Source organism: Spermophilus citellus (assembly GCF_964194105.1).
Source record: "Spermophilus citellus genome assembly, chromosome: 1".
Taxonomy (NCBI): domain Eukaryota; kingdom Metazoa; phylum Chordata; class Mammalia; order Rodentia; family Sciuridae; genus Spermophilus; species Spermophilus citellus.
In genome coordinates, this window is record NC_138182.1 from 74,640,610 (window position 1) to 74,664,019 (window position 23,410).

The 23,410-nt window shown below is 33.8% G+C and overlaps 1 protein-coding gene and 1 long non-coding RNA gene across 3 annotated transcripts in view; one reads left to right on the plus strand and one right to left on the minus strand.

Annotated features, from left to right (window-relative positions):
• XPO4 (exportin 4) overlaps positions 1 to 23,410 on the plus strand; it is a 129,286-nt gene that overhangs the window by 61,449 nt on the left and 44,427 nt on the right. For both annotated transcript variants that reach the window (XM_081288741.1, XM_081288742.1), the window contains 3 exons: positions 24 to 140; positions 843 to 996; positions 20,271 to 20,383. In XM_081288741.1, coding sequence (XP_081144867.1) covers positions 24 to 140; positions 843 to 996; positions 20,271 to 20,383 — 384 coding nt within the window. The remainder of the gene's footprint in view (positions 1 to 23; positions 141 to 842; positions 997 to 20,270; positions 20,384 to 23,410) is intronic.
• Positions 9,523 to 14,245, minus strand: LOC308656956. Its single transcript, XR_014023813.1, has 3 exons — positions 13,998 to 14,245; positions 13,803 to 13,868; positions 9,523 to 10,926 (listed from the first exon to the last, which is right to left on the minus strand). It is a non-coding gene; the product is annotated as an uncharacterized lncRNA (long non-coding RNA).

Below are 23,410 nucleotides of genomic sequence, written 5' to 3' on the forward strand. Positions count from 1 at the left end.
AAATTATTTCTTACCAAATACAGCAAACACTGGCCTGTTCTATTTTAACTGCACTATTGAGTGAATTCTCAAGTTCAAGTAAAACTAGCAACATTGGACTGAGTATGGAATTCCATGGTAACTGCAAGAGAGTATTTCAGGTATTAGCATTTTTGTTCTTGTGTTTTAATTATGTTTAATTATGTGTTTGTTCCTAATAAATGAGAACATTTATGTAATTGAATGATTGCTAGTATGCAAGGATTTGTGTTGTGATTTCATAGAATATAGTGAAGTGATAAGTTTGGGCAATGTAGTTGACAGTTTTAAAAATTACTTATTTAATTCTAGTCTTGAAACAAAACAGAAGATATGACTATAAAGATGCCTTATTTTGTTATTAACATGTTTATATATAAGTGATTCAATTGATAGGATTCTGCTGGTCTTAAAAATAGGACTGGCAGAATGCCAAAGAGGGCCATGTATTTAAAATGTTATTGCAGATGGTGTGGGCTCTTTGTCTCTCTAGTATGTATTGTTTGGCTCTGGAGTAAAGTTATGTGAAGGCATTGGCTTAAATCCTAGGGCTCTGCACTATAGCAACTGACTCCAGCTCTGCAGTAGTTGTCAAAGACTCCTTTCTATGAAGTAGCATTTATATTATAGTAAATGGTGTCACTTGAAAGCATACTCTAATGTAAAAATTCTGAGTAGTCCTCAAGATGGAAAATGTTCTTAAGGAAATAGTGTCTTCCAGTGGGAATTTTAAGGTTCTTATTTGTTTTATTTTGTGGTTCTAAAAGGGAATGCATTTTAAATAAGTTTTAGATACAAAAATGCTTGTGATTTATTGATGATAGGAAGAAGACCTTCGTCAGATCTTCATGTTAACTGTTGAAGTTCTGCAGGAGTTCAGCAGGCGGGAAAACCTCAATGCGCAGATGTCTTCAGTGTTTCAGCGTTACCTTGCACTCGCCAATCAAGTCTTGAGCTGGAACTTTCTTCCTCCAAATTATATCCTTTTAACAATTGAACAGTATTTTTTTGTGCTAATATTCATGGATAACTTAATTATAACTTAAAAATCATTTGTCTGCAGGTTTTATAAAATGTGTTGTTGAAAGAAAAGTTTGTTTTTCTTTAAAAAATGAAGTTTAAATTTGTTTTATCATGCCACATTACAGTGGACTGCTTAGAAGATTTTAAATTCCATTTACTATTTTATAGAAGAGAGTAGAATACATGGAAGCGAATTTGGTGACTAATGGGGCTATTGCTAATTTAAGGAGGAGCAGTAATCCTTGACAATTAAAAGGAAAAAGGTGGTAAAAGCATTTTTATTAAGAAACAGAACCATTTTCTCCCTGTATTTGATTATATTAAATTTTAAGTCTACTTCGATTAACTTTATGGATATTATTCAAGTATAGATATAAGTTAGTAATATGTTTATTCTTCAAAGGCCTTACTAGTTTAAAAAGATGAATATTTCATATTTAGGAAATTATTTATAATATAAAATAAATTTAAATGTGTTATAGGTACATACATCTGCTTTTTAAAATCAGTTTCTAAAGTAGAAAAACTTGTATTTTAGAAAGCGGTTTCTTAAAGTTTATAATTTGCTATTCTAGAAAATCTGCTGCCTTTTGGTAGACTGAACAGTAATATATAATGGCTACCCATTTGTAGCATAATTCAGTCAGACAAATCTGGGATTAAGCCTCAGCTGATGTTAGGCAAATTACTGAACCACTGAATCTTAGTTTTTCTCAATGTAAGATGAAGATATGGATTGTTGTATGGTTTAAATGAAATAGTACATTTAAAACGTCCAGGATTAGCTACTGTTGAGATAGCATCTTGAATAAAAGAATTCATCGGGTAACTAGCTATGTCATGATTCTCCTTGATCTAATACACTTTTATATGGTATGGAAAATTAATGTAACTTGTTTTAGATGTATTTAATCAGGCCTTTCTTAGGGATCTGGGGCTGAGATTATGTTCAGGAGAAAAAGTCTGGTGATAAGTAAATAGATATTAAGTCATATCAGAGATTTTGGATGAAACTCATCTTTAAACTATCAGAGCCAGGAGCTACTACATTCACGTACATAGAATTTTAACAAATTGTGAAAGCAAAACTGGGATTTGAAGGCATCTGGTGGGTCATAACCTTTTCTTTTATTTTCAAGTTACTGTATATATGTAATAGAAAACTATGAAAGGTTGTATGGGGTAAAGTGTCTGTGACTTCTCACACAGAGTTACGGACAGTCAATAGTGACTGCTTTGAGGGGTGAGGCTTACACTGAGTTTAATCACTTTCTCCTTTGTCCCTTATTCTTTCATCATTTTCCTCCTAATAACCAATTTTGTATTTTTAGTATGTTAACTTAATTCTTTTTAAGAGGCAAATATTTTCTTAGCCTTGTTTTTTTTTTTTAAATTCCTCTTTGAGTTTGCATTTTTATTTTTGCTCCAGATTATGTTTAGTTTTGTTTTTAAAAGTTAAGGCAGACTTTGGCTATAAGTTTAGGGATCGTTGTAATGGTATCTTGAAGTTGGGGAGAGAGATAACACTCCCTGCTCTAGTTTTTTTTTTTTTTTTTTTTTTTTTTTTTTTGAAAGAAAAAAGATTGAAAAATCTTGGGCAGATTTTAGAAGTATCAGACTATAATGGAGCTATCAAAACATTAATATATATATGAAGGGAAATCAACGAAAGTTGCATTGCATATAAAGTTCTTAGATAAAGCTTTGGAAAACCTGTCCTCTGAAAATGGTAAGCACTATTGCAGTGTTGTCAAAGAAGTAATTCCTTGTTTAAAAAAAGTTTATCTTGATCTTAAGGATGGTCTTCTACTGGCTTATGAGTGAGTGCTTATGTGACCATAAGTTCCATTTGTTGGCAAACTGCACTACAATCAAGTTTTCCTTCCTTTGAGTGGATTGGCTTTAAGCATACGAGAAAGAACCTAGCAATAGCTGCTGTTGCAGCAAATTAGGGAAAAATTATTATCAAGAAACCCAGTTTTGACTAATATCTAATTATAGCAATTACCTGGCGATCACCCGTTTGATCATTAAGGAAAGTTGAATAATTATTTAGCTTTTGTACCATGGAGAGGATCTAAGATTGAAACTTAGAAAAAAAAATGGGTTCAGTTGATGATTTTTTAAAAAGTGATTTGTCTTTTAGGGTAGACATGAATACTAAGAAACCTTGTAAAATGTGTTTGTATATTTCATGTCAAATATGTGATCATTTAGAATGGTATCATGTTAATTGGAACTGTTGTAAATTGTCTACTTAAATCTGTCCTCATAATTTTTGTAATTGCTTTCTGTTTTGTATTCTTACTTTGATGTAATTTGAAGCATAAAGAATAATTCTGAGAACTTCCATTTTTGCCAGTTAACATTTTATTCCATTTATTAGTGTACACAAATGTACATTTTTATGTATATGTACATATATATTTAAATATACCTTTATTTTTTATTTGAACCATTTGAGACCAATTGCAGACATTATGCCTATTTACCTGTGAATATTTTACTGTACATTTTTCTATGATCAAGAATTTTAAAGGAGCCAGGCGTGGTGGCGCACACCTGTAATCCCAGCGCCTCAGGAGGCTGAGGCAGGAGGATCATGAGTTCAATTCCAGCCTCAGCAACAGTGGGATGCTTAAGTAACTCAGTGAGACCCTGTTTCTAAATAAAATACAAAATAGGGCTGGGGATGTGGTTCAGTGGTTGAGTGCCCCTGAGTTCAATCCCCAGTGTGTGTACACACACACACATACTCACACACTCTCACACACTGAGTTTTAAAGGGGTTGGCTCAATAGCAGAGTGCCTGCCTAGCAATTGTATGGTTCTGGATTTAATCCCTGGTACTTAACAACAACAACAAATTGTTTTGAAATTGTACTGTTTTAAGAAGTTATGAGAATGTCTTGCAAGATTGTAGGTGCAGTTTTCAATACAAGAAGTTATAGCTTTGATAAAATACCATTATCTGCCTTACATTCTGTGTTCAATTTTTGTCATCTGTCTCAATATGCATTTGCCTAAAAATATATATTTGCCTATTCTGGACATTTTATGTATATAGGATCTCATAATTTATAGTCTTGGTCATTGGCTTAACTTAGTGTAATGTTTCCAAGTTCGTATTGTATATTCTTATCATAGTATATAGCTTACTCTTAGACATAGTGTGCATCTTTAATTACTATTCTGTTCCTCTTTAGTAACACATAGTATTTCATTTTCTGGGAACCACTTTGTGTTTATTATTAATCAGTTGATGGATAGTTGGGTTGTTTTCACTTTTTAACTATTAAGAATAATGTTGCTGCTGGGTTCATTTGAGTACCCTTCTATTCTCAGCTACTCAGAAAGATGAGGCAGGAGAATTGCTAGAGCCCAGAAGTTTCATGTCAACCTGGGCAACATGGGGAGACCCTGTTTCGTTAGCACACAAACAAAAAGAATGCTGTTATGAGGATTTGTGTATGATTTTCATGTGAATTTATATTTTTGTTTCTCCTATATGTACCAAGGAGTGGAATTGTTGGGTCATATGGTAATTCTATGTGTAACCTTTTGAATAATGGCCAAGTTGTTTTTCAAGGTGGTAGTGCTACATTCCCATTGCCATAGGCGTTATATATGACATTACTAATTTCTCCACATCCTAACCAATTCTTTTTTTTAATATTTATTTTTCAATTGTAGTTGGACTCAATACCTTTATTTTATTTATTTATTTTTATATGGTGCTGAGGATCGAATCCAGGGCCTCTCACGTGCTAGGCAAGCGCTCTACCACTGAGCCACAATCCCAGCTCCTAACCAATTCTTGTTACCTTTAATTTTGTTTATAGCTATCCTAGTTGGTGTGAAGGGGTAGCTCATTGTATTTTTGATTGCAATACTCTAATGATAAATGAGCTTGAGTATCCTTTCCTGTGGTTATTAATCATTTGTATATCTTTGGAGAAACATCTCTTCAGGCCCTTTGTTTACTTTTTAATTGGTTTATTTGTATTCAAAAATATTGAGCTGCAAGAGTTCTTTTATAATCTAGATGTGTCTAGATATGTTGTCAGCAGATGTGTGATTTTCAAATATTTTCCATTTTGTGAGTTGTCTTTTTTACTTTTTAATTGTATTTTTTGAAGCCCAGAAATTTTTAGTTTTACGTAATTTTTAAATTTGATGTCATATCTCAAAAACCATTGCTTTGTCCACAGTCACAGAGATTCATGTTTATGTTTTCTTCTGTGTCAGACTTCTTATTTATGTCTTTGGTCCACTTTGAGTTAACTTTTATATGTGGTGTGAGGTATTTCAACTTCAGAGTGTCTCAGCAGATAACTGACTATCGAACAGAAAGATTAGAAGAGGGTGGGAGAGTAAGAAATACCTATGGTGCCATGTTGGTCGCTGTCTCTGTTAATATATGTAATACATGCATAAGTTAAGATGTAACTTAGTTGCTCTAACACTAATTTTCAATTTGAAATGCAACCATTTGCATTTCAGGAGGTAATTATTTGAATCACTGGTCTATGAGGTTAAATATGCATGTTCAACTTACCTTTATATGTAGGAATTGCATAGTATTTGTTGGTGAATAAAATAATTTGACTGTAGACCAGCATCTATATTAGATTGATTAGAAGGAAATTTGAGGACTCAGCTAAAGATTTTGGAAATTTTTGATGGAGAAGTAGTGTGTAAGTGTGACTATAAAATGTCATTGGGAAAACTAGTTGAAGCTGACTTGGCCAGTGGAACTGGGATATGCAGAGAGATAGTAACAAAAGAATGTAAGGATTAAATATTTAGATATTAACATTTAAGGGCCTTAATGCTGTCATATTTAAATTTTGTTTTATGATATTAGGCCAAGATTATGTAGATACAAAATTTTACTAAAGAAATCATAGTTCTGTAGTAGAAGAAGCCATGTGTTGGTATGTGTTGCCAGGCTTTCAGCTGGGACATGCCACCCAGTTGGGACATTTGGCAGTGTTTGGAGACAAGTTTGCTTGCTGTAACTGGGAGAGTGCTATGGGCAATTAGTGGATAGAGGCCAGGGATACTGCCGAACATGTCACAGTGTGCAGAAGAACCCTACAACATGCAGTTATTGGGTATGAAATGTAAATATTCATCCACACCAAAACTTATACAATAAGCAATACTTTTCATAATGGGCAAAAAGTAGGAACAACCCTAATGTTCACTGACTAATAGATGGATAAACAAAATGCAGCAAACACATAAAATAGAATATTGTTTGTCAGTTAAAAGGAATGAAGGAAGTTCTGATACATGAAACAATGTGGGTGAACTTTGAAAACATTGTACTGAGTAAAAGAAGCCATTCACAAAAGACCTCATGTTGTCTTACTGCATTTATATGAAAAGTTTAGAATAAGCAAATCAGAGACAAATTAGTGGTTATATAGAATGGGGGGTAGTTGGGAGGAAATAGGAGATGATTGCTAAAGCATAAAGAGCTGCTTTCTCAGGTGATGAAAATGTTCTAAAATTAGATTTGTGGTTCTGAATATAGTAAACTATGAATATAAAGAAGTTATATGCTTAGTGAGAAAATTGTGAATTATGTCTTAGTGAAGCCTTTCAAATGATCTCTTGAGCCTTCCTTATCCTTCATGCTGCTTTGCAGTTCAGCTGCCTCCTGTCAGTGGAATTACATTATAAAGGAGGTTAAGGTTAGAGTTTTGGGAGTCATTCCTGTGATAGGAATATTGAAGCTAAAAAGGAGTGGGAGAGGTCATCCAAAAACAAGCAAAGAGGAGCAGTGTCAGGACCCTTGGTGCAGCAATAGTCAAAAAGCAAGAAGAATCGAAAGAGATGGAGAAGGCCAGTTAACACAGTGGAGGGGAGAACCAGACAAGGAGAATTTGAGAAACAGATGAGAATTTCAAACAATAAAGGTGGTTAGTATCATCTGTTACCCAAGGGTAAATTGGAGGGTATTTGCAGTCTACATCTGATATTAGTTAGGTATAGTTGATCATAGGGAGATCTGTTTGTGTTAAGGGACAGGTGCAAAAGCCAAAGCCATACACTTCTGATTGAGTAATGATTGTAATTAAGTGGAGAATGAAGTGTAGTTATTTCATAGAGCATCAGCTGTGATGGCTTCAGGGAGTGGGAGTTTGGCCAAGGGAAGGTCATGTTTTGTGGTTTAAGTGATCTATTTATTTCCCAAGGGGAGAAGTCAGAATTTAGGAAAGAAAATGTGATATTGTAGTGTTACCAATGATGTGGGTATTGAGATAGGTCAGGCTTACTTGAGGTAGTGAGGAAGGTAAAAAGCCATGTGTTGATAGATGTTGCCAACCTTGATGATCCATGTTCTTAAGGTAATTTGATCAACTTTGTCTAGTTGAAGTAGAGGAATGAAGTGTAGAAATCACTTGGGAGGAAATATTGGGGAATAAGAGTTCCTTTAGACTTCAGGCATAGTTGACTCTGCTGAACTTAACCTATATAACATTTCATAAACATTGTTTAATTTTATAGTTCTGTACTTGTTTGGTGTCCCCCATCCCTCTCCCCTTGCCTGTGATATGACCTGCACTACTCATAGTTACATAACCTGCTGTATCTCATTGTAATCATTGTAACTACCACAGATGAGAAGGTCGTTGGAGTATAAAAGGAAATGAAACTGCCATTTGGCAATTGAACTGCAGCTGATCAGAGGAAAGAGAAGGGAACGTCTTCTAAGGTGTTTGCTACTGCTAGAGCTGTGATATGCAGTTTTATTTATTTATTTTACAAGCTCACAGACTTTTCACTTATTATTTTATATAGTTTAAAATAGTAGAGGAGCAGGGAAGAATCACTGAATGCTAGAAAAAAGTCTCCCTAATGAGCTTTAGTTACATATGACAGTAGAGTTTTTTGACATTTTTATACAAACATGGAATATATCTTTAGGGTCCATCCCAGTCTTTTGGTTGTACATGATGTAGAGATACACTATTGTGTATTTCCTATATATGTACATAGGAAAGTTATGTCAGATTCATTCCCCTGTCTTTCCTACTCCCGTCCCTCTTCCTTCCCTTCATTTCCCTTGGTCTAATCCATTGAATTTCTTTTCTTCCCTCCCTCACCCTTGTTGTGTGGTAGCATCCACATATCCGAGAGAATATTCAGTCTTTGTTGTTGTTTTTTCTTCTTCTTTCTTCGGATTGGCTTTTTTCCACTTAGCATAGTAGTATCAAGATCCATCCATTTACCAGCATATATCATAAAGCCATTCTTTTTATGGCTGAGTAATATTCCATTATGTATATATGCCACATTTTCTTCATCCATTCATCTGTTGAAGGGCACTAGGTTGCTTTCATAGCTGAGCTATTGTGACTTGAACTGCTGTAAACATTGATGTGGCTGTGTCACTGTAGCATGTTGATTTTTAACTCCTTTGGATATATACTGAGAAGTGCTATAACTGGGTCAAATTATGGTTCCATTCCTAGGTTTTGAGGAATCTCCATACTGCTTTCCAGAGTGGTTGCACCAATTTGCAGTTTTACCAGCAACGTATGAGTGAGTCACCCTTTTCTCCACATCCTTGCCAACATTTATTGTTACTTGTATTCTTGATTGTTGCCATTCTGAATGGAATGAAATGGAAACACAGTGTAGTTTTAATTTGCATTTCTCTAATTGCTAGAGATGTTGAACATTTTAAAATATATTTGTTAACCACAAATGTTTCTTCTTTTGTGAAGTGTCTGTTAGTTCATTTGCCCATTTATTCATTGTTATTTGGGTTTTGGGCATTAAGTTTTTGCTCTGAGGTACAGGTGGCAAAGATTTTCTTCCATTCTGTAGGCTCTCTGTGTTCTTGATTGTTTCCTTTATTTGCTGTGAAAAAGCTTTTTTAGTTTTGAATTCGTCCCATTTATTGATTCTTGATCTTACTTCTTGCACTTTTGGAGTCTTGTTGAGGAAGCTCCTAAGCCAGTAGAGTTAATGTAGCCCCTTTGAACTCTTAGTCTTAGATTCTACATTTTTTAAAAATATTTTTTTAGTTGTTGATGGACCTTTATTTTGTTCATTTATTTATATGTGGTGCTGAGAATCAAATCCAGTGCCTCACACATGGAAAGTAAGTGCTCTACTACCAAGCCACAACCCCAGCCCAAGATTCTGCATTTATAAAGTCTACTGAAGATTAGCAAATATTCTTCATTTTATATCAGTTTTAACTTCACAGAGCAGATGAAGTCAGAATTGTCATGTATAGTAATCTTTTTTTTTTTTTAAGAGAGAGTGAGATAGGAGAGAGAGAGAGAGAATTTTTAATATTTATTTTTTAGTTCTCGGCGGACACAACATCTTTGTTGGTATGTGGTGCTGAGGATCGAACCCGGGCCGCACGCATGCCAGGCGAGAGCGCTACCACTTGAGCCACATCCCCAGCCCATGTACAGTAATCTTGATCAATATTTTAAACTCTAATTAAAACAAGTAAATTAAAATGTGTATTTGAGGCATTATGTCTTATCTCTTATTAAAACCAGTATTATTCTTAATTGATGATTCATAGTCTAAAACTTGTGTTCAAGCCAGATAGTGGCATGCCTATAATGCCAGCTATTCAGGAGGCTGAGGAGAGTATCACAAGTTCAAGGCCAGCCTGGTTAACTAGCAAGAGCTTGTCTGGAAATAAAATAAAAAGCTTTGGGATATAGTTCCTCAGTGGAGTACTTTCCTAGCATGTTCAATCCCCTGTATCACCACCACCACAATAAACCCTTTTAGCATTGATATACAAAAGACCAACATAGAGATGACAAAATTTTGAGGCACAAGGAAACTTAGCCTTGTATCTTTTTAAAAAAGAAAAGCATTGAGATATAATTACATAACATATAAGTCACATATTTAAAATGTATAGTTACTCTTTTAAGTTTATTCTTAAAAGAGTAACTATACATTTCTTCACCACAAATATTAAAAAATTAGTTATCACCCTAAAAAGAAACCCTGCCCGCTTTAGCAGTCATCCTCCCCTTTTCCTCATTCTCTTATCCATTCCACCCATGTCAACCATTAGTCCACTTTCTATATCTATAAATTTGCCTATTTTGGGCATTTTAATTAAATGGAAATAGACAATACATAGTTTGTAGTCAGTTTTATCTTTCACCTGACATGTTTTCAGGGTTTATCCATGTGGTAACTTGTATCTTTATTTTATTTTGTTCACAAATAATATTCTATTGGATGGATATAACATTTTATTTTTTGTCTGTTCATCCATTGATGGGCATTTGAATTTTTCACTCTTTTTGAAGGTACTGACCAGAATATAAAAATGCTGCTGTGAACGTTGATGTACAAGTTTTTGTATGGATATATATTTCATTTTGTTGGGTAAATACCTAGAATTACGGTTGGCTGGGTTGTATGGTAACTACACATTTATTATTTATCATTTGGAGCTAGTCCTTGGCTGTTTTTCATAATAGCGCACCATTTTATATTATCTTTGAAGTGTATGAGAATTCCAGTTTCTGTCCTCACTAGTAGTTTATAACTACCCTACTGGGTATGAAGTGATATCTCATTGTGGCTTTTATTTGCATTACCTTTGTGGTAAGTGCTAATGAACTTCTTTTCATGTGGTTGTTGACTATTTATTTATCTTTGGAGAACTGTGTATTTAGATTTTTTTGTCCAGTTTGTAATTAGGTAGTTTTTCTTTTTGAAATAATTGAATTGTGATGCCCACAAGTTCCAGAAGTCTGGGTAACATCAGGAAAAGCCAAACTTTCCTAAGAATGTTTCAGAAAATGTTAACACGGAACATGGACATTTTGTAGATTCCATAGGCTCCTGGTACTTGCAGCAAAAATCCTGTCATAGCTGTGGGCAGGAAGTGGGAGAAGAGACAGTCAGAGAAGACATGGCTTTCAGAGAAGAGAACATAGAGGATACAAATAGTGCTTAGAATAAGTCAGTGTAAAGTTTGAGCTAAACAAGGTCCTGGAGCAGCTAGTTTGTTCCTATTTCACTCAGTGCTTTCATAGATTTAAGAAAGGGCTGTTAATTTGCTTTGAGCCAGAAGTGAAAGTGCTGTTGTGACTTTTCTTATGGAGACTCACCATCTACTTCAAAATTTGCCACTGAGGGTACAGTTTTGAATATTCAATAGGAAAATGTTTCAATCTCCCCTCCTCCAAACTTGAGATGAAAGCCACTGAGTAAAAAGATCAGAAGCTTTGGTATGCTATTTATGTTGTTGGTGGGAGGTGATAACAAGAATGATGCTATGATCAGTTTTGAAACCCTCTTTTAGGATCAATTGGGAAAGTCAAACAGTGCATGAATTTTGTGGTTGGATTTCTGAAATTAGGTGAATTAATTTTTTGATTTTCCATCAAAGGGAAAGTTTGCACCTTTGTTTTGCAAGTTCCAAAACATCTGTGAAGTTGATTTTGAGACTGTGAATAATGAGCTTCTGTGGCATAGTTTTTCTGAGCTTCTGGTCTTTCTTATACCACTTATCAATATTCAGAAATTGAAAGGCAAGTTATTTTCATGGTGTATCTTTTCCTTCTTACTGGTGCTTCTAATAGTGGCAGTGCAATAGTCACCAGTGGCAAAGAAGGTTCCCTCTAGAGATTGGCCTGCCATGCCTTACACCATAGGGCATAAACACACCTTCTGTTTTTACTATGTTAAGAATAGTTTCTTACTTGTCAGACATGTGCTGCAAAGTTAAGTGCACAGGGTGCAGCCACTGAAATTAGGAATTGAGATGTCAGAAATGAATGTTTTTTTAGAAACTGAAATTGTTTTCTCTGAGGAAAAATGTATTATGTTTAAATCTTTAATATTACTCATCTTAAGTATAATATTTAAGTGTGCTTTTCAGCTACTGTCTTCTGTTCTTTCCAGGCATAACTGAATTTTAACCACTGGAAATGATGTGAATCAATGTGTAAAGTAAATGTTCTTTTTTAAAAAATCATTGCATTCAATTTTTAATGTCAAGAATAAGGGAGAGTGGGCCTGGGATTATGGCTCAGTGGTAGAGCACTTGCCTGGCAGGTGTGAGGCACTGGGTTTGATTCTCAGTACCACATAAAAATAAATAAAATAAAAGTATTATGTCTGTTTACAACTAAAAGAAATTTTTGAAAAAAAGAATAATGGGGAGTGTTGGTTAGATAACTACTAACGATGCTCCTTCATTTTGCTACTTCTAGAAAGAGGATGGACTCTAAAAAGATTTTGATGAATGGAAAAAAATGAATTTTTTAAAGTTCCTTATAGTAGTTCTAGGTACAAGTCCCTTAGCAACTGTAAAACTTTGATGATGTCCAATTTATCTGTATTTTATTGTTTGTGCTTTTGGTGTCATATTTAAGATTGCTTTGCCTAATTAAAGTCACAAAGATGTACTCTTATATTTTCTTCAAAGAGTTTTATGATTTTGACTCTTAAAACTTAAATTCAGGTCTGTCATTGTTTTTTAGTAAATTTTTATATTTGGCATAAAGTAGGTGTTCAAATTCTTTATTTTGTATATGAATATCCTGTTGTTCCAGTCTCATTTATTGAAAACAGTATTCTTTCCAAATTGAATTGTTTTGGCCCCCTTTTGGAAGTTTATTTGAGTATAAATGTTGAAGGTTTATTTATGCCTCTCAGTTCAATCCATTGGTCTGTGTCTGTTTTATGCCAGTACCATCCTGTCTTTATTATTGTGACTGTGGTAAGTTTTGAAATTGAGAGTGTCAGCTTCATTCTTCTGTTTCAAGATTATTTTGTTTATGTTCCTTATATTTTCATATGAAATTTAGTTTATCAACTTATCAAAGTCTGCAAAAACCAAATCTGTGGAATTTTGATAGGGATTACTTTGTGATTAGCTTGTTAAGATTTTTACAAGTGATCTTTGAACAGTTTTTATAGTTTAAAAAGAACTTTCGTTAAATTTATTCATAAGTATTTTATTCTTAAGTCAATTATAAATGGAGTTTTTTTTGGGGGGAGCAGGCAGAACTGGGAATTGAACTTGGCCTCTCACTAAATGGAGTTTTTTTTTTAATATATTTTTTAGTTGTAGATGGATATAATAACTTTATTTTTTTTAAATTTTTATGTGGTGCTGAGAATCAAACCCAGTGCCTCACACATGTGAGGCAGGCAATCTACCATTGAGCTACAGCCCCAGCTCTGGAGTTGTTGTTTTTTTTTTTTTTTTAACTGTTGCTTTCATATTGTTAGTTGCAAGTAAATAGAAATGATTTTTTGTAGTTGATCTTGTGTGTGTTATCTTGCCGAATTCATTTGTTAACTCTAGTGGCATGTTTAGGGTTCTTTTCTTTATTTTCTACATACATGATTGTGTCATGTCATCTGTAAACCTTTCTCCCTCCCTCTCCCGCCTTTTGTACTGGGGATTGAACAATTAACCAACTGCGCCACATCCCCAGCCCTTTTTATTTTTTATTTTGGGACAGGGTCTCACTAATTTATGGTCTCGCTAAGTTGCCGAGGCTGGCTTTGAACCTGAGATCTTCCTGTCTCAGCTTACGCCATTGTGCCTAGCTATAAATCATTATTTCTTAAATGATTTCTATATGTAGGTTTCCTGTGTACAGAAGATGATTTATGAAAGCATCCATCCAACTAGGCCTGGGTTGAGCAAAGTCCATAGCTCTTGGGATCCATTAGATGTTAAAATTACCCTTCACGGGCTGGGGATGTGGCTCAAGCGGTAGCGCGCTCACCTGGCATGCGTGTGGCCCGGGTTCGATTCTCAGCACCACATACACAGATGTTGTGTCCGCCGATAACTAAAAAATAAATATTAAAATTTAAAAAATAAATAAATAAAATAAAATTACCCTTCACCCCAGTGAACTAATTTCTTTGGCCTTTGTGTACCCATCTCTGTTGAAAGGCAAAACTCTTCTGCTACTTACTTTATTTTAAATTATTGTCCATCAAAAGTGTCTTGTTCTGTGATTCTCTGTCTTAAATGATCTCATTCTAAAATAGGCTTTGAAGGTCCTGGATGGTCTTTATTTCTACTTCCTTTTAGATCTTTCCTCCATGCTCTTTCTGGTCACACTTACAGGCTAGGTTTCCTTCTGCCCTGGCACCTTTGCCCATGGTGTTTCTTTGCCTGGATAGATTTTCCCTGTCCTTTCCCCAGTCACCCACTACTCATACTTCAGCTGTGTACCCTGGACTAGATCAGCTTTCTTTGGCTGTTTCTTCATAGCATGTCATATGTGATTTCTTCTCATTTGGCTTACTCACTTCTTGGTTGCTATTTTCATTTGTTAGTTTATTTAAGTATTATTAAGTAATATCTGTTACCCATTTTACAAAGCTTTATGAAAGCATGATTATGCTTTTGCTCACTGAATTGTAAACAACTACACAGATGTTTGACAAATAATCATTGAAGGAAGGCAGTTTAGAAGTGTTAGGACAGTTCTTGGATGTGTGTTTATGTAGTAGTTCACCTGGTGCCCATAAATGCTTATGGGTTTTGGCAGTGGCAGTGGTAAATGACAGTATCATTTTGTAATAACAATGTTTGGCAGGTATGTTGGCTTTAGTAATATTTCTTTTTTTAGTTTGGTTATAGTCACTCTTATTGGCATTCAATTTTTGTGGATATGATTTGGTTTTAGTTAAAGAAGATTTTTCTTTAATTTAACTCTCTAGTGGTAAGTTCATTGGATCATGAAATGGTAGTGGAAAACAGAAGCAGTCATCTAAATTTGAGATTTTCATTCAGGCCAAACTCAATCTTAGGAGGCAAGGCTTGAGAAAGTGTTTGAGTGAGGTAGTACTCATCTATTTTAAGAACTTTTTTGATTGCTTGGGCCAAGTGCTATCTATCAGATTGGACTCATCGGTTCTTTGTTGTGCCAGAGAAATAACAGTTTTTAATTTTTTTAAAAATTAATAATGAAAAAGGTTACATATTTAAGAAGAGAAAGTGGATTTTCTCTTGCCCCTGAAGTAGTTTTAAAAAGAATATAGAAAGATGGAGAGATTAAAGTATTCATTGCTTTGGAAAATGTCCATTGTTATTGCAACATCTCCCTAGATTGTAAAATACTAATAAGAATAGGCAATGGAAATTTTCAGACTGTCCACATTTGCTCAAGGATGATTTGTAGGTATTGTATGACTCATTTAATTTTTTTAAACTGTCAGTCACCACCACAAATATTTTTACTAAAGGTGTTAGTAAATGAACAAGAACTTATTTTCATATATAAAGACCTGTGTTATTTCCAAAGATTACAGTTCTCCTCTTCAAATTAAGATGTATGTATTTGTGGCACATGCATGTAATTCCATCTACTTGGGAACCTGATGCCAGGAGGATTGGAATTTTATCCAGTCCTGGCAACTTAGCAAGACCCTATCTCAAAATTAAAAAGAGAGGTGGGACTGGAGATATGGCCCAATGGTAGAGCTCTTGCTGCCTAAAGCTCTGGGTTTAATCCCAGTACCACTCAATAAAACAAACAAACAAAACCTCCTACTGATAATGCTGTCTGTGTTGGAGAACTTGAGACCAAAGACTTAATAGGATTATCCAATGATAGTAGCAGGGTGCGATTAAGCTTGTGCTTCTGGCTATTGGCCTAGTGTGTGTTTGTTTCTGGTTATACACTTCTAGAATAGGACAGGCGGTTCATAAGTGTATTTCTCAGAAGTTTGTGGGCTTTCCTAAATGGAAAATTTTAGAGCTAGAGCTAGATAGTGTCTTCGTGGAGAGGAAGCAGGGAATAGGGAGTTAATTCTTCACTGTTTTGTGGTACAGTAGAATTTGCATGTTGCTGTAACTGATTTTCCAGGGGATTAAGGTGGCACTGAGCTTAGAAGAATGGTTAGGTTTTAACACCTCAAAGCTGGATCCCTTGCTGGAACCCTGGCTAAGAAGAAACCATTGTATAACTCCTGGAAACCATTGTATAACTTAATGGTAGTGAAACATGGGAAAATAAAGATTGGATGTGTATGACAAATTTTTAAAAAGATATGGAAATAGGATTCTTAAAAGACAGAACAATTCTATTTGACTATCTTATTGGTGAAATTGTGGGGTTTTGTTGTTGTTGTTACAAAGGAATGAATTCTCTGATACAAAATACATATTAAATGAGTTAAATCTTTGCTTTAGAAAAATGTATAAATATATTTCTTGACCATAGCCCAAGAACTTTATGAATTTACCCTTAATTTGAATTTTGGTAAAATGATAGCTGTTTAATCAATGCCAATATGTTGTGATATCTGATAAATCTGACTAAAGTATAATATTTGTAATAAAAGATTACTTATAATAGTTCATTGTCAAGTTGCTCTTTTATTGGTGACATGACATATTTGTTTTAAAAAGATAAAAATATGATATCCAGATATTATAGCATATTAAAGTAATGTCTATAAGCCAAGACTTATACAATTTTTTAAAAAATATATTTTTAATTGTAGATGGACACACCTTTATTTTAATTATTTATTTTTGTATGATGCTAGGATTGACCTCAGTGCCTCACATGTGCTAGACAAGCATTGTACCACTGAGCCACAACCCCAGCCCAAGACTTAGAAAACTTTTTAAAAGGAAACTATTGTTTTAGTAAAACTGTTATTTTAAAAATGAAATGATAACCTTTAAATAATTTTTGAAAATATGTTCTAAGAATTGAAGTGTTAAATTTTTTAATTCTGATGATAGTGGTTTTGTTTTTAAAAAAATATTCTACATTAAGAATTATCTGGGATAGAAATGGTATTTTTATTGGTGCATTACAGTTGTATGTATCGATGGGAAGGAATGGTATTTTTGAGATTTCTAATGCTTGTATACAGGAATATTTGGGAATTCCAAGTTTAAAATTGAATTACCTTAGTTCTTTAAATTTGTTATATTCATTATTACTTTTTTTTTTAAACATAATACCATTATTTTGTTTGTTTAGTTTGTTTTTGTGGTGATGCTGGTGATTGAACCCAGTGCCTCACACAATGCTAGGCAAGCGCTCTACTACTGAGCCATAATCCCAGCTCATTACATTGTTCTTTTTATTGTTTTAATGTTTAGCTTTTCATTTCAATGTCGCTATAAAAGTTATATTGTTTCTACATTTCTGTTATGAAAAAGTGGTGTTCTTAGTGGCACACTATGTTGGCTGATAAAAAGGTGGTTAGGTCTGCAGGGTTGTTCATTGTAGATTTTTTGGCGAAAATAAGTGCAGCCTCTACGTGGTGCATTTCAAGTGTACTTTCTTAATAGAGAGGGAATGTTATGCCAGAAAAAATTCTTTCCAGATTTGGAGTTAAAGTGAAAAACAAAACTTACATGAACCTTAAAATAATTAAGGAGAAGAGTCTTTTCTGACGGGTATCAAACATAAAATTCATATATCTCCTCATGCTTTTGGCCATATGTAAGAAATTCAGATCTTAATATTCTATTCATCAGCTTTGTAAACAATTTTAAGCATTCAGATTGGGCATTAAAGATAGTGTGTTTTAAAAACAGACCATGATCAGGAGAGCCTGAAGACAAGATTTAAAGAAGTAAGATTTGATGATTTTGAACAGGACTTTTAGGTGAGAAGTTGCAGTGAATACCATTTCATATTTGGAAAAGCCTTCTCTCTGACCCCCTTAATATGAATAACTGGGATACAGAAGTATTTGTGGATTATTTACTTTTTATAATTAATAAAAAAGGCAGAGAATTATATAAGAACCTACATTTTGGTTTAGTTTCCTTTAATAAATCTTTGTGTTCTTCTCTTACATACTTAAAAGCTTTGTTGCACTCCTTGCTGAATGTCACTGGCAGGGTTAGAATGCGGGAGATCTCGTCAGTCACGTGGAATAAATTTTTCAGTATTTCTAAAAGTAGCAAAACCCATACATATTAGTTCCTTTGCTTTTGCCACCCCACTTCTCCTATACTTGAACTGACTGGAGCTTGGAGAGTTTAGCTTTCTCCTGTGGTTACAACACATGAAGTATTTGCCTTCTTACCCTGAAGCTTTGTGCTGTCTGCTAGCCACTAAAATGGTGTAGGGTCTGCTCTGAAACCTGCCATTTTTTTGTGATTGTGTGAACCCATTTGGTACACATCTATAGTTCTGAGACCAGCCTGGGTAAGACAATGAGGACCCATCTCATAAGTAAGTAAATAAATAAGTGAATGAAATCATGACACCTTTTATAAGCACATAGAATTTTAACTCAAAATTTTCCTCATTGAAGATGTTTAGCGATTATGAACATACTTTGTATGTTATATTTGGATGTTCAAAAAGTAAGCAATTTAATACCATTTTAATATCAGATTGCAAATTCCTAGGAACTAAAATTAGATTGGCATAATTCTCACAATTTTGCTCTACACAGTATTTAATATAGCTTAGTAAATACATTTCATTCCTGAACAATTTATATACCAAAAGTTACCTTTTAATTAAATAAATGGTACATTGAAAAATAAGGATAATGAAAATGGAGAAGTATAAATGGAATAGTTTTCCATTTTTATGAAGTAGAATCAGAGGATTTATTTTATGTACTAAAGCTCCTTTCTTCCTTTATTATAGAAAATTTCAAAGATAGATTCCAAATAGAATACCTGATTTCAACAGCTATAAGTTCACAGCCAGTCTTGTTTCTTGAATACTCTACCAGCCCTAGAATATATTGAAGCAAATACTAGATGTCAGATAAATTTCACCCATAAATACTTCAGTTTCTGTAGGAGATAATTAAACCATTTTTTTGACATGGAAAAAGATCTAGTATCCAAGTAGTATATTGTATTGTGTGAAAACAGATGCCTCCTAAGAAAATTAACTCACTATAACTCTTAGTATTCATTGTTCCCTACCCCACCTTTAAAATTCAGGTTTAATCTTACCTTTGATCTCTGACTCTTTCCCTGCACCCCCACAAGGGGGCAGTAAAGGAAGAGAAAAGTGAAGTTTATGTGACCCTGATTTGGGTTTCATTTTTGTTAATCCAGTTAATGGAGTTGCAGAACATTTCAGGAGTGGTTTTTTTTAAGAAGCAACTCAGTGTTCCTTCCCACTTTTCAGAGAGAAAATGTGAACTTTCTTAAAAAGGGGTTAAGCTGTCTTCAAAAAATATTTTCTCATTGTCAGCCTTTAATTTTCTTTGTGAATACTTCTAAAAATAATGATTTGGGCTTTACTGAAAATATTGTGTTTGAATTTATACCTAATTTTCTTTTTCTTTTTCCTTTTCTCTCTCCTTCCTTCCTTCCTTCCTCCCTCCCTCCCTTCCTTCCTTCCTTCCTTCCTTCCTTCCTTCCTTCCTTCCTTCCTAACTGTAGTCTTAGATAACTATTGTTAAAATTTCTCATTGAATGATGTGGATGTTTCCTAGAGGTATTTGAGCTGGACATTGATTAGCAATGCAAGGGGCATAATGCTATCTTTATCCCTAAACAGCTTTCCCATTTTTCTAAAAAGCCTCATTGAGTGAATTATAGTTATAAACACCTACAAATAGATATTTTGCTTTATTTATAGTAAAAACAGTATTCCATTTGAAGCATGTTTGATACCTGAATAGCCTATAAATTTCTGTGTAGTCTGGGGATGTTAAATAAGTATAAAGTTTTATGCCAACTGATTAGTTCTTTGTTTGGACTTAATATTTGGTACTATGATATGGGAATGTTTTTCCTCTTAAGTATGATATGAGTTTATTCTTGCCTTTTTAAAAAAATTTCCCAGGGAATGTATTTCTTTTGGAAAAATTGCTTATTTTTCCAAATGGGCTATATATCGTTAACTGTTAAAAAGTATTGGGGAAATGATAGGACAAATGTGCAGAAATTGATTCTTCTTTTTGTGTGTCTTGGCTTCTGTTTGCAAGTCGTGTTTTTTCTTTTGTTGCCACCATTGAGTTCTCTGATTATCAGAGTTCGTATATCCCTATAGCATGACACATAATTACTATGAAACTGGTATCTTGCATTCCTGTAGCATTCTTTTTTTTTTTTCTTTCAGCGCTTAATGCCTTTTATTCCTTAGCTTCATGCATGAATTATGTGGCATATGTGAAGAGGCTTGAACTGTTTCCATTGCATTCTTTCTGGATGGCTCCTGTTATATTTAGGGTATACTTATACTTTAGACAAAGTAAGAATGTTATTGTTGTTGACCTTGACACCAGATAACTGGGCAGACATTATATAGCTATGTTTGAATCCTCACAAAATGTGCTGTTGAAGCCAACAGAGTCCTGGCGGGAGACTCTTCTGGACAGCAGAGTTATGGAACTTTTCTTCACAGTAAGTGTTAGTCTTCATCTCTGATAGCAAGGGCCATGGAAAAGAGGAAATGCCTTTGTATTTTTAAATAGAACAGGACAAATTGCTTTTCTCCTTTATAATCCTTTCATTAATATATTTGCCTAAATAAATTACATAAAAAGGTTCTTGCTTATTTACAAAATATATTTTGAATTATTAAGGGTTTGGTATCCTAGAGCTTCTCAGACTTTTTACACTCTTAAAAGTTGAGTACCCCAAAGACCTTTAGTTTAGCTTATGTTTAACCATAGCTATTATTATTTGCTTTATTAAAAATTCAAACTAACTTTGAAAAATAATTTATTAATTCATTTTTAAAAAACCAGAGCCTTTGCATAGTAAAGGCATAGTCATAACATTTTAATGAACAAATAAACATTTGTTTTTGAAAACAAAAAATATTTTTGTGAGAAGAGTAACATTGTTTTACTTTCTTTTTTGTTTCCTTTGTATTTTTACAAATCTCTAAAGTCTGGCTAAATAGAAGACAATAGATTTTCTTGTCTCATTTGCATTCAGTTGGTATTCCATATCATGTGGCCTTATACATTTGAGACAGTGAGACTGGAAAAGGCAGGTAATGTGTTTATACTATGAAAGCAGTTTTGCTCTCACAGACAAATGGCAGGATCTTAGGAACCTTTAGTGATCTCCAGCCACACTTAGAGATATGTCTTTGAACAGACCTCCACTACTACAGAACAGCATAAGAGCTGGGTTAAGTTAGTATTATTTAATAGCAATTTATTTCAAGTATAAATTTAAATACTCCTCATTATTTTTGGTTAAATACAAGAAATAAGCAGTATATTCATATTTGCCAAAAAGTTTCCCTAGTAGAATTTAAAAAACAAAAAGTATGTGTGTGTTGGGTGCTAATTTGCAGTTATAGGATGAATACACTAGTTAGATATGATGACTTGGACAAAATCCAAATAAAGACCAATTAAAAAAGAAAGCTAGTTTGCTAAATTCCAACCATTATATTATAGTTTCTTACCTTCTTTTGTATTTTGAAAATATTATGCACAAGCATAATATTGTAGTTCTGCGGTATGTATTTTAAAATACATGGAACAAGGTTATCCACCCTGAGCATTAATCGCCTAATTTTTTTTTGTTTTAAATCAGAGAAATGATGACTAAAACACTATCAAGATCAAAGAGATAATTGTAACTAAAATCTAAAACTATTGCCTGCCTCATCTGACAGGAATTGTTTTGATAGGGATCCAAGTTCACTTCTTTGTATTATTCACTGGACTGAAAGTAGATCCCACTCCAGCAGTTTTTGAAAAGGTGAAAAACTTGTCGGCAGTACTGGAAACAACTCCACCAAATCTGAACAGCTGTCTAGACAAACCAGACAGCTGCTCCTGTCAGCTGTGAACTACCACAATCAAATAACTTTTGATTTGAAAATTAACCCTTTTTCACTTTGTTATTTTAGCAGTTTTATTTGTGCCTTTTCATTTAAAAGTTTATAAACAATTTAATTTTGTAATAATTTTGTCACAAAAATCATAATGGCTCACTTTTCTATTTAATTCGATTTTTGTTAAATTCAGTTTCACTTATGTGAATTCATTGCCTAATTTAAAGCACTTTTCCAGGGTACATCACTATTATGGTAGATTTGAATAGATATACATAAATATATTCTCACATGAGGTCAAGACTAATTTGTTGATTACATCTGAAATTTGGAGTATTTTTGGTTGCCTTGTGCCCCTCAGAAATTTATAAACGTCTTGACTTTTCTTTCTCCATAAGGTCTTAGGGGAAAATCCTAGTCTTACTAGGTTTTCCTCCTGCTTTTTTTTTTTTTTTTTTTGGACAGATTCTACCTGGTCTTGCTTATGGTCTTTTCTTTCTTTGCTCATTGCATAAATATTAGTGTTCATATCTTAGTTTCCAACTTTGCTGACTTTATACACTTTCTTGGCTATTGCTTCCACGCGTAGGACTTTAGGCACCATTTCACTGATGACTCCTAAATCTATATTCAGCACAGGCTGCTTCAGATTCCCAGAGCTTCGTAATCCCGAGTGCTTACTGGATATTTCAGTTTGGATGGACCACAGACTTCTCACATTTAACATGTTCCAGTAGAATTTGTCATCTTACTAACTTGCTTTCTTGTCTTGATGAATAGCCTCACTCTTAACTGCTCTGGGAGTCCTGCTAGACATGCTCTCTCTTATCCCTCACCTCTTTCCCTTATTCAGGTGATGAATTCAGTTTTTAATTGAAATACAAGTTTGTGTGTAAGGAAACTCTTTTTGTAGTGTGGACATTGGAAGAAGGGCAAGAATATATAAGAATTGTTTATCATGAATTTTATGATATTTTGGGGAAAATAAATTAAGCTTGCACAATATAGGCAGATGGTAAAAGACAGTAAACTTTACATTATCAAGGACAGTTAATTTTACATTATCAACATTAGCTAGTTCATTGAGGATATTTTTTCAATTCCTTACTAATAGACCAGCAGTGATCAACCATCTGTCTCAGTGGGTAGAGGAGCTTGTAAGCAGGGTTTCTTTTGCTCCAGACTACATTGTAGCTGTTGGTAGAATGTATCCTTGCACATCACACTTGAATTTATAGTTTATTGATAAAGAGCATATCAAAATGTTGTATTCAGTTCATAAACTAGACAGTGTATATTTGAATTTATATATTTTGTCTTGAATTTACTATATAAAACATATAATACAATGGACTATAGCTTGAAGAATATTTGTATTTTAGACCTGGGATTGGTGAACTTTTTCTATTATTGGGCCAAATAATAAATATTTTAGGCTTTTGCACATCATATGGTTCCACTCCACTCTTCATTATAGCACAGAAGTGGCCCAAGGTAATAAATAAACAAGCGTGGCCAAGTGTTCCATTTAAACTTTATTGATAGTCATTAAAATATGACTTTTGTATAATTTTCACAGGTTATGAAATATATTATTTTGATTTTTTTCTTTATTACATATACATGAAAAA